At 40.0% G+C, this 12,245-nt stretch overlaps 1 protein-coding gene across 5 annotated transcripts in view; it reads left to right on the top strand.

Moving 5' to 3' along the window:
• The window catches only part of ARHGEF28 (Rho guanine nucleotide exchange factor 28), a 119,722-nt gene that overhangs the window by 83,248 nt on the left and 24,229 nt on the right, over window positions 1–12,245 (top strand). For all 5 annotated transcript variants that reach the window (XM_030237256.2, XM_050987208.1, XM_050987207.1 and 2 more), the window contains 9 exons: window positions 729–851; window positions 1,242–1,359; window positions 2,248–2,502; window positions 3,388–3,464; window positions 4,104–4,282; window positions 4,924–5,018; window positions 5,912–6,094; window positions 8,611–8,742; window positions 9,372–9,457. In XM_030237256.2, coding sequence (XP_030093116.1) covers window positions 729–851; window positions 1,242–1,359; window positions 2,248–2,502; window positions 3,388–3,464; window positions 4,104–4,282; window positions 4,924–5,018; window positions 5,912–6,094; window positions 8,611–8,742; window positions 9,372–9,457 — 1,248 coding nt within the window. The remainder of the gene's footprint in view (window positions 1–728; window positions 852–1,241; window positions 1,360–2,247; window positions 2,503–3,387; window positions 3,465–4,103; window positions 4,283–4,923; window positions 5,019–5,911; window positions 6,095–8,610; window positions 8,743–9,371; window positions 9,458–12,245) is intronic.

The raw sequence follows: 12,245 nt of genomic DNA on the forward strand, positions 1-12,245 counted from the left end.
AGCTGTGGTGAACTTGGGGTGCATTTCTCCCTATGTGGTATGAGTGACAAGGGAAGTGATGAACTTGGTCATGTTTGCAGTAGAAGGCTGTTGTCATACTATGGACTGCAAAAAAGGGAAGTAATGGATTCAGTTTATCAGCTGAGGAGAGATGGAGAGGAAACTACCCATCAATTTCTTGCAGTAATCTGGCATCCCAGATCAGTTACATCTCAGGATACTGCTCAGTAGGGAAGGGATGGTTGCAAGGTGTTTCCTGTGGTTGAAGAACAGCTAACTGATGGCTTGGCATTTCCCCCTCAGTTCCTTGTGAAAGGGAGGTGTAGCTTTTCACCTTCTGTCAACTTTTTTTCACTCCTCTGAAATAAAGAGCTGAGATGTTAACTTATCTAGGAACAATGTGGAGATCAGACAAAAGTAAATGATCCTCAGAGGGTTGTGTTTGGAAAGAGGTGAAGGAAATGCTGTTATAGCGTTCTAGCTCTTACTGGCAAGAGTACAATGGAGGTTGCTTTTGGTCTCTCCAGCCTGCATTCCTCTTTTTGCTCCTAAAAACATCTAGCAAATTTTCATTCTATAGTGACAGGCCTACAGACAGGTTAGTGAAATTCATAGAACTTGATAAACCATTAATGTAAAAGTTCCCTATTTGTACAAAATTCACTAGTTAAAATTCACTTTTCTGTCAGATAGAATGTTGAGCATGATTCACTTATTAATTTCTTCAGTTTTCAGAGGAAAATGCAACTAAAATGGAGAAAATATATGGAGAATTTTGTAGCCATCAGAAAGAAGCTGTTAATCTCTTCAAAGAGCTGCAACAAAACAAGAAGTTCCAGAATTTTATTAAAGTAAGTTAATGTGGAATCATGAGCACTACTGACAAAATGTTCAGGAAAAAGGTACATAGCTATTACTTAGATTTAGGGTTGGAATTATATTCAGTCACTCACTTTAAATGGCTAATAAAAATGGCAAAAGTTTTTTCTCCTTAACTAGTGAGCTGATAAATCACAGTTTTCTTTCAATTTTAGAATGCTATGGCATCCAGTGTGCATTACACACATGTTCCTGTTACAGTATGCCTCATCCCTCAGCTCAGCAGCTGTTACTTGGGGATGGTTCTGATTACCCAGCATTTGTTTTAACTTATTCTAATGCTTTTAAATCATATTTCTTATTAGTCAATTGGTGGTTTAATATGCATTTACTACCTAAGGTATATATTTACATCTGTGCAGCTGAGAAATAGCAACCTGTTGGCACGCCGCAGAGGAATCCCTGAATGTATTTTGCTCGTCACCCAGCGAATCACCAAATACCCTGTTCTGGTTGAAAGGATATTGCAATACTCAAAAGGTAGATAAAAGCTAAAGTGTTGCTTCATGTCTGAAATCCTAGCACACTTCTAATGTAAGGAATTTGCACAGATACAATATCACAAAAGATTAAATTCACTGCTCTGCTGAGATACAACCAGAGCAACATTAATACCTACTGTTCAGGCAAATGTCACCTGAACAGGGCTGTCTGGTCTATATAGGTCTTGTCAAGGGTGGTTTGGGAAGATTTCTGATATTCCAGCCAGGCAGGACATAGAAGTCCAGAAGAACATACTTGTTTTAGGAAAAGACCTTGACTAAAGTATGTGAACTAGCTCAGATACACATGTGTACCTTTGGAATTAATTCTGGGGGAGCCTATTCTAAGTAGGACTAGGCAAACATTTTGTAAATTACTCTGTGTTTTTTCAGGCAAAGCTTGAATGCCCTCTGGAACTTAGTGCAACTTTTTACAATTACTATTAACTTAAAGATCTTGCCTCTTAAATGGGCAGCAAATGAGCCTTGTAGAAAGTTGCATATACAATGCAAATCCTTTGTACTTGCAATCCTGTTTCAAGGGTACTTTTGTTTAGCCAGAAGAATAATATACTATATGACTTACTTAGCCACTGATTTTTTTTTTTTTTTTTTTTGAGTGCTTGCACCTTATAAATATGTCAGGAACTATTCAATGTGTTGTTTTGGCTAGTGAATAAATCTGAGGTACAGATCATCTTTTAATAGGTGAGTCAAGTGTATATACCTCTAATAATTCTAGTAAAAATGGTTTCAAGGTTTAACTTAAATTAACAAATTTATCAATTTAAGGTTTGCATCAGGCTGATTGTTTCCAGAAAGCAAGGAATTATATCTTCTCTTGAACATGCTGACTAGTGTCTTGTTTATTTTTTGTTTCATACAGAAGGAACAGAAGAACATAAAGACTTGTGCAAAGCCCTCCGTCTAATTAAGGATATAATAGCAGCAGTAGATTTGAAAGTGAATGAGTATGAGAAAAAGCAAAAGCTGTTGGAAATTCTCTGTAGAACTGAAAACAAAACATATACGAAGCTGAAAAATGGCCATGTTTTTAGGAAGCAAGACTTGATGAGGAAAGAGAGGATACTTCTTCATGAAGGTTTAGTGTGTTGGAAGACAGCAACTGGTCGGTTCAAAGGTATTTAATCTGAGCAGTAAAGTCCTTTAACTCTTTATTTGCAAATAACATTCAAAGACTGGTTAAAGAGTGAAAACACTTTCTTGTGCTATATTGAAAATAAGAATGTCTGAGGTAATGGTATTGCCAATGTCACACTAATTTCTGGATGATCAGTTCCAGAAGCCGCCATGATTTGTGAGTAATCTGCGTTAGGAACACAAGTTCACATTCAAATTCATCTGCATTTATTCCTCCAATCCCCTCCTTCTAGTTTTTTGGTTTTCAATTTCATTTCATAATATAATGTTTTCTCTTGTACATTTTAATTGTTCACAGTATTTGCTATTGAAAATAGCTTATTAACAATTCATTGGTAATGAGACATCTGTAGTAGAAAAGAAATTCTTAAGCCACATTTGGCTGGAGCACAATTTTTACATGCAAGCTCAGATTTTGATTTTTGGTATTAATCATGTGTTAGGGGTTGGGGTTTTTTTAGACCCTTCCGGTTTTTGCTGTACAACTTTATAAAGCTGTCTGTTGATCATTATTCTAGAAATGCTTTTACCAGTATAATACTGTGCTGTGAGTGTATGTTACAGCACAGACAAAGCAAGGTTATGTGAGATAGCCTTTGCCAAGCTTAGGGAAGTTGTACTGCCATTGGTGCAAGGATTTCTTCTTTCCCCGGGTCTGTGTTGCAGCATGGTGCACTTTCCTGGGAGATACAAAGTAGGGATGTGCAAGTGCTTCATGGGCTAATTCAGATATTTCCTGTTTCGTTTACTGTGGGATTCAACAAGATATTTCTTCATTGGGGCTTCTCCCTTTATAAAGTAAGAATTTAACACTGATTGCACTAATTTTAATTAAAAGCCATTATTTTCCATTTCTAATTTTAAGACACCTTAGCTCTGCTTCTAACTGATGTACTACTGTTCTTACAAGAAAAGGATCAAAAATACATCTTTGCAGCTGTTGTGAGTATATTATCAGATATTTTAATACATATGTTGTATATTTATCAAAAATTAGGTCCTTATCCAGTGCATTCCCACATCTTATTTTTTTCTAAAATCCTAGAATTGTATATCAGTATATAGAAAATTAATTTTTTTTTTCAAAAGTAAGTGGTTTTCAAAAGTAAGGATAAAAATAACTGAATTATATCTTTAATGTTGTGCCTTACATGACTGTGAAGATAGGAAATAATACAGGCTCTTTCGGTTGTCTATTATAAATTTTAATTTTTTTTTCCCATAAAACAAACTGAAGAGCAATTGTTACAGAAAATATAGTAGTAAGCACACATAAAAAACATGAAAGGTTATGGAAAGATGTTCCCAAAATATATAAATGTAAACATTATATGAATATTGTGTCTAAATATCAGTGAGCCTCTGAGATTTTCTTTTTAGCACATATCTAGTGCTTAATTTGTTCGTTGACATATTTTAAAGAATAGTTTAAAAGGATGTCTGATTACTCAAAACTTTCAGTAGTCTGACTATACCAGGACTAGTGTTAGTCCAATGAATTGAATAATCATGTTCTTCCTAGAGTGTGGTGTTTTATAAGAAAGTAATTAATTATGCGTGTGCTTTGACTGTTTCCTCCAGGACCAGAAGCCTTCTGTTATCTCCCTTCAGAAGCTCATTGTAAGAGAAGTAGCCAACGAGGAAAGGGGGATGTTTCTGATCAGTGCCTCCTCTGTGGGGCCTGAGATGTATGAGGTTCATACCAGCTCCAAAGAAGAACGTAACAACTGGATGAGGCATATTCAAGAAGCAGTGGAAAGGTAGGGAAAAAGGTAGTAGTAGTCCAAAGCAGATGGGAGGTTGGTTGGATATTCATGGCAGCATGTTCTTTGTTCTGCATTGTACTGGGTCCATCTGTGAGTCTGGGTTTTCCTCTGAGCTCAAGGTGCCAAAACCTCTTCATAACTCCTGCCATACTTCCCATATCCTTCCTGATTTCCCGCTGAATCAGCAGACCCTTTCTGTTCCTCATGAGACATCCTTCCCAGCCATTGTACCAGCCTTCCCTCATCTTTGCCTTCGGCACTGGCTGCCTTCCAAGGTCCTGCACATGTCCATACAGCCGTTTTGAGGAAATCACAATTCATGCCTCCTATCTTGGCGTCAGCACATTAAGAATGGTGGGGAAAACATTGCTTCTGATGGGGCCCAAGCTTGTGCTTGGGACAGCAGACCTGTGGGTGTGCACCAGCCACTCTTGCTGCACAGTGCAGCCTTACCAGAGCAAGAAGGAGTCCTACACTTACTGCTTCTTAAAAGAGGCAGACGAATGGCATGCTTCTGGGTTGTTGCAAAAGATGCTGGTGTTGTGTTCTGTTTATTGTGAACATAACATTGTATTGAAGATGAATATATGATGTGCAGATTTTGCTTTATCCATCTTTGTCTTTTATTTTTGAAGTTGTCCAGAGGAAGCAGAAGAAGTAAAAATGAGTGAATCTGATGAGGACAGACGTATTGCTGAGGCCAAGGCATACAGAATTCAGAAATATCAAGGTGTGGTACCTTTCCTGCTGCTCTGAGAGCTCCAGCATCCTCAGAATTCAGGATGAATTAGTCATGCACTCATACTGGCTGGTGTGTTCAAAGTGGCTCAACAGGCAGAGTCACAGCAGAGACAGATGAGGTGGTCTGATGGTATAACGTGGGTGTGGTAAAAGAGAAGCATGTTTTTCCCAAACACTTTAATATTTTTGCTACATTTCTATAACTAAAAAATAAAAGTAAAAAATAAAAAGTAAAAAAAGATGTTTTCAAAACAAATACTAAATTTCACCGATTAGCATCAGGTAATTCCGAGTTTGTGAAAATACCTTGAATCTTCAAAATTGTGTGGCTTTGTGCTTGTTTATGGCACTTTGTCCTTTGCTGCTATTATTTTTATCTGCAAATATAGCTAATAAGGATGAATTCTGCTTCCTTGGTGCCTCTATGCTAACTCCTACATCTTTATACTGCTGTGAGGAGAGAAATTGCAGCAATGTCTGTCCTATTGAGAGCCACAGGGAAGAGCATCCTCTGCTGAAAGTAGGTGTTCTCTGAGGTTGAGGCCCTGAGTTACTAGCACACAAGAGCCAAGTGCTTCTCCAGGAGGTAGAGCTAACAGGTTGTTGTGAGAAAAGAGCAGTAATGAGGGCTAGAGAGGGCAGCCAAAGCTGCCTCACTGGGGTAGGGCTTTGGCCTAGACTCTGCAAGGGTGTAGGTTAGCTTCCATTTGGACAGACTATGGGATGAACTTGGATGAATTTGGCTCCTTAAAAGAAGCTTAACTTGAATTAGCACTCTTTACATGGTATAAAGATTGGAAAGATGAATGAGAAGCATGCTTTCCCTGAAGGATAAAAAATAACACAATTTTCAATTTTACACTGTTCAATTTTGGTTGACAGAAGCACTGAGTAACCAGGACCAGCAAATCTGCAGTTATTTAGAAGAAAAGTTGTGTATCTATGCAGAACTGGGAGATATGTGTGGATTTGAAGATGTCCATGTAGAACCTCACCTACTTATCAAACCTGATTCTGGAGAAACTCCACAGGCTGCTTCACTGCTGGCAGCAGCGCTCAGAGAAGGTGAATTTGCATGGCAAGAGGGGGTTGGTGGCTCTTCACGTGGGCAGATATTTTAAGGTAACCAAGTGCAGACATGTGGCCTTGTGGTGAAATTCTGTCAAGTCTCAAGAAGTGGCAGTGTCAAAAATTGCCAGAGGGCATAGAAGAAAAAGCTGTCGCATTTATTTTTGTCAGATACAGCAGATGGTACCTGCCGGATTCTAAAATAACGTTTATGTTTAGGGCATAGCATCAAATATAAGCAGGCAGGGACGTGGTGTTAGGTTCTTAGCTGTCCTCACAGTACAGCTCTGTGAAGCACAACAGGGGAGAAGCTTGTATGCAGTATGATATTGCACCTGGTCCCCAACCTTCACCTACCTTGGCTGATTTTGATGTCACTTCAGAATCCTGTGTGATCACATACAGAGCAAATCAAATTTCTACCAAGAAACACCTGCCACAGTTGCTGTAGGAGCCCTGTTTTTTTCTGCCTGCTATCCAACAGGATGTTGGTAGATGGCTGCACCATCTACAGTGCTGTCCTACAAAGGAAGGAAGGGAATGGTATTTTTAGATACCTTCCCTAGCTGGATTTCAACTAAACTTCTCCTAAACTCAGTGGAAAGGAGCCCTGGTAAACTGAGTCTTGATTTTAGCACCACCTAAATAGAGAACTGTGTGCTACTAACAACATTTCAACCTATAAAGCAGTGGAGCTTGGTCTTCATCATCATTATAAAGTCAAAGAGCATTTTATTGATAAAATTAATTAAATTTGTGTAGGGTACAGTAACTCAGTGATGAAACAGAAATGGCATACTTGAAATGGTAGCCTATATTTATTACACACCTTAATCAGCCCACTTCTGTATTTTTCACTTTCTCTCATGCTACTGTTGATGTTGGTGATGTCGTGGATTTCAGGACTCTACAACACTCTCTGTGAGCTTACAGTTGTTTACATTGTAGACAATTTGTGGGGATCATTTTCCAGGATGGCAGACTCTATGGGAATAAAGCATTGCTCACAGTAGAGAAAGACAGAATTACATAGTGCTTAAGCAAATTAGGTATACCCAAATCCATGAGATGAGATGGGATAAATCCAAGGCTGCTCAGCAAGCTGGCCAATGTCACTGTGAGGCTGTTTTCTGCCAACTTTGAAAGTCACAGTGATCAGGAGAGGTTCCTGATGACTTGAAGAAAGCAAGCCTCACACTCCAAGAAGGAATATATAGAGAACTACAAAAAACAGTCAGTCTCACCAGGATCTCTGAGATAATCTTCCTGGAAGGCATTTCCAAGAACCTGAAAGACAGGAAGATGATTTGGAACAACTGTCACAGATTAATTAGGGCAAGTTGTCTCTGACTAACCTGACAGGTTTTATGGTGAGAGAAGGGTACATATTAGTTACCTTGACATCTCTCAGACCTTCCACACTCTTTACACTGGCTGTAGTGTCCTTACATCTGAATTGATGTAAACTGCTTAACTGGGTGGGAGACAGGCTGGACTGGTGGGCTGAAGGGACAGTCATATGACTCCAGTTGGTATCATGTTATTAGGGGATTCTCTTAGGGGCTGTATCCTGAGACCAGTAGTGTTCAACATATTTATTAATGCAGCTAGCTTTGGGATTGAGCCCACTCTTAGCAAGCCCATGACTGTTGTGGTGAGAGATGGAGCATGGAGAGACCTCTACAGATTGGGAAAATGGTAAGAAGAACACTTAGATATTTGACAAAGACAAATGCAAAGTCCTGCATCCCAGGTGATGTAATCCTGTGTGTTGGTACAGACTGGACACTGATGAGGTAGAAAATACTTTTGGAGAAGTGGACGTGGGAGACCTACTTGACAGGAGGTTGACCATGAGGCAGTAATTTCCCAACTGCTTCCTGGGCTGCTGCAGTAGGAGGAGAATTGCCAGCAAATTGAGGGAGGTGATTCTTCCTCTACTTAACCCTGACAAGTCCTGTCTGGGCTGCCATGACGAATGTTGCGTTTTCCCTGGCCAAGAGAGACGTTGACAAAGTAGAAAGGCACCAGAATGACGAGAGGACATAAGGTCTGAAGACAGGCTGAGGTAGCAGGCTTGCTGGGATCTCATTCTGTCCACAGCAGCTTAATGGGAGGCTATAGAGAAGCTGGATTTTTGCAGAGGCACATGACAATAAAAGAATGCACGGACAAGAGACAATAGTCCTGTGGTGAAACGTAGGCAATTCCAATTAACTAAAATTAAAAATTAAATGCTATGAGAATGTTAAAAGATTGGAACAGGTTGCTCAGGAAGACTTTGAAGTTTCCATCTTCAGAGGTGTTAAAAGCTTGTTGTGCAACACTCTGAGCAACACAATTTAGACTGACTAGGTTTTAGTGAAATGCAGGACTAGGTGACCTCTGAAAGTCTCTTACAAGCCAAATTATTCCATGTTCAATAATTTCTATGTCATTGAGGAATTTAGTACATTCATGCACTAAGGAGCTGTTTAAGGGGTGTCTGTAATTCTGCATGTTTTCCTCTTTAGTTGAAAGTCTCCAGATTGCTGTAACAACTTCACAAGTGAGTGAAACAGACAGCTCACCAGAGGAAAGTACTGAGGAATTAAGTGTGAAGCAGAGATTCACTACCAGTGAAATACTGGAATCTGTTCTGCACGGTGAGTAAAATTTGACGCTTTTACATCTTTTGAATGCTAAAATAATTTATACCAGATTGGTTTTTTGGAAAGCCTCCATGATCTAGGACAGAATCAATAGAAAATAATGTATTAGAAATTGTCTTTGGGCAAATGCTCAGGTAGTGTAAATTGTTACATAACTTTGTTGAAAGTACACTTTCTTGTCATTGTTGTTAAGCTCTGCACCAAGTCTATATTGCAATATAGGCCATTTCTCTTATTGTCAGGAGGCTTGAAAACTAGGATTAATATTCCAGTAATTTCAGCTGCAAAGGGTAGCATTGATTTCTCTCAACAAACTTGGGACTAAAGTTGTGTAAAAAACATTGCTACAGAGCATTTTTAGTGATATGGTTACACTTATCTCCAACCTTTCATAAATGAAATAGTGCTAATTTGTAAGGTAGGAAAAGTGGGTTGAGCCATGTGTGCCATCATGGCTTGCAAATTTGTTTTTCCCCAGCCTAGGATCCATTATGTAACTACAAACTATTAAAATCACTTTCTCATAGTCCTGAGTAGCTGTAAAAAAGCATGCTCTTTGTTTTTCTAGTCAATATATGCTTTCATACCTTTCTTATGTATTTTCTTGGGGCTTTATTTGTTAGATGCAGAAAGAAAAGAAATTGAAGAATCACCAGAAATGGATCTCAGTGTTGAAAAGGAAATGGCAGGTGCCGACCTTGAGGATAAGGTATTGTACCCAGTTTTTCTTCCTGCATTGCAAACAGCAGTCTGGGCACTGTGCATGTACATGCTATTCAAATTTTTATGGGGATTTTCACTCAGATCCAGGTAATTCAGTCTAATAGAGGTCACTGCAATTAATAATAAAATTTTAAAAAACAATCATAAACAATCCAAGCACAGAATGATTTTCTTCAGGGCTTAACATCAGTGAGTTGCAATACCAGGCAGTGTTTTCAAACCACTTGTATGGGCTGTTCCTGTTCACAGGATGATGAAAGTCTCCTGCAGTGACAGATTCCTCAGCTAATGCAACAAGGAACACTTGTGCATTGGAAGAACTTCATCCTGAGAACAGGCACATAAGATAGGATGAATGTTTTTACACCAGCTTGCTTCAGAATTTGAATCAAAACAAAATGGGGCAATTATAGAATAGGAGAGAAAGTGCCTATTTTGAAAAGTCCTATAGCTGATCAGCAAATCTGGGGAGAAAAGCAGAATCTAAAATCAGTTCTGGACAAGACTAGAAATGACAAATTTTATGTAACAGCAGAGTGTTGGAGTAAGCAACATGAATTACTGTGTGAAAATAAAGTAACCGTAATAGTGTAGTTCTTAAGTGGAGAATAAGAATCACAAAAGGAATAAAGGGGAGAGACAAGAATGTAAGATAACAGACTTTGAAATGGAAAGAAAAGTTTGCTTGAAAGTTTAGCATTAACATACAGTCATTGCATCGCGTCTGAAAGAGGGCTTGTGTGCTCGAAACCTTGTCTTTGTTTTCTATATTGAGAATACTCTTGCTAATACACTAATCTCTATAGCCTCACCTTATGCTTAGCACTAGATCATCTTACTTATCAGACTGCTGATAGAAGGGAGCAGGAGGAAGAATGTGAGTGGAAAAAAATGTTTGAAAGCAAAAGTCCAAGTGAGGGAGCCGGTGAAGAGGAATAAAACCTGGACAGGGTAGAGGGGCTCAGATATAGCCCACTAAAAATTGCAGTAGCTCTACGTGAAAACTTTGCCATTGGGGTTATAGAGAAGGTAGAGCTGGGCTTTTTTCAGAGATGTGCAGCAAAAGGATGTGTCCAAGATTACAAGTTGCAGCAAGGGAAATTCTGAGTGTATATAAGGAAAAAAAAAATCAGTGCAAGGATGATCAAGGAGCAATGTTTGTCTAAAGAGGTTGTGGGGGTCTCTGCCATTGGAGGTTTCCTGGATTTGACTGGAGAAGTCCTTCAGTAACCTCTAACTTCGAAGCTATGCCTATTCATAAAGCTGGAGGGACCTGCACTCAACTCTTCCACCCTAAGTCATTATCCTGTTATTCATGGTCTGTTGTTTGGGCAAGGCATGTATCACATATTCTGCTGCCATGTCAGAATCAGACTTACCAGGAGGTGGCAGAATGAGCAAAGAAAACAGGCAAGGCAAGGGCTTCCAGGGAGGTGGGTGTGCAGTCCCAGGGTTGTGGGGTGATGGCTCTGGACTCAGACCAACTAGCTTGGGAAAACAGGATCTGGACAGGAGGGCAAGAGCTCCCAGCTTGGAGATTAGATGCTGACTAAATACTGGAAGGAAGGGCATAGTCCCTGCAACATAAGGGTTCCCCAGTGGGCAGCTGTGAGAAGTGATCCCCATCTTGTCTCCCCTCCTCCTGCCTTTTAAGTGTCTCTTTGCAGGCATTGTTCAAAGCACAGTGCAGCCGGCCCTGGGATCTGACCATCCTCATCTCTCTGAACCAGGGGGATCAGGAAGAGAGGTGGTGGTGGCCTTCAGCACAGTTAAACACCTGAAATTACTGCTTCACTCCTAGCTGGACTTCCAGGGCACATGCCAGCTCAGATAATCCTGCCTCAGCAGACTGGCCACTTGCAACTCCTTGGTCAAGCCAATGCCAGACAAACCTTTCCCCTATGCGCATCCATTTTCAATTAAAAAGGGCTTAAAAACCTGAAAGAAACAATGCTCGTGTTCAGTGTACAGGCTTTTCCTTGTACACTCTGCCTCACCCTTCCAGCATTATCTTCTTTCTCTCCCTCCTGGCCCTGTGCTGCCTCCTTACCCACTGCTCACCATACATCCAGCTAAGGAAAAGCAGAGTTATCTTGAGTCCATTTGTGTGCTGCACAAAGACATCTGTGCAAAATCCTCTGCTTTCACAGCAGAGCTGAGCTTTTCTATGGCTTGGGGATACAGTGAGGAGGAGGAGGTGAAGATGTGGAGGGGGAGTGGAAGGAAATGCTGAAGAGATATAATGAGAGAAAGAGTAGTGGAGGAAATGATGCAGCTGGTACTCCCTTTGCCCCAAGGGTGTCTGTGTTGGGTTGTGTTTAGGGGGCTGGTCTTTCTCATTTTCATTTTCAGTTATTGCATCTAAAATGTAGCAGATGCTTTGCTCTCTGTGGTGGAAAATGAGACTCAGTAGAGAACTTAAGAGAAAACAAATATTCCCTGAACTCTCCTCAGCTTCTTTGGGAAAAAAAGAAACCAAAAAAAAAAAAAAAAAAAAAAAAAAACACCAAAAAAACCAAAGAAAGAAAAATCATACAGGAAGTCTTTTCAGCGTAGTCTCAGAAGGGATTGTATTTGAAACAGTCCTCACCATTTCGTCTTATCTTTCTCAGAGGAGCTATTCTTCATGCTGGAGGGATTATGGGTAGCTTCACCCCATAAACTTAGAGAGCTTCTTAGGAAAAGGGAGCAGGATGGAAAGTGTGAAGCAGCTGTGCCTTGCTGCAGAGGACAGTAGTGACCATGCTGGTGCCTTTTGTAGTGTGTACTGGGCA

The sequence above is a fragment of the Serinus canaria genome, chromosome Z (assembly GCF_022539315.1).
Source record: "Serinus canaria isolate serCan28SL12 chromosome Z, serCan2020, whole genome shotgun sequence".
In the NCBI taxonomy this organism is placed as follows: domain Eukaryota; kingdom Metazoa; phylum Chordata; class Aves; order Passeriformes; family Fringillidae; genus Serinus; species Serinus canaria.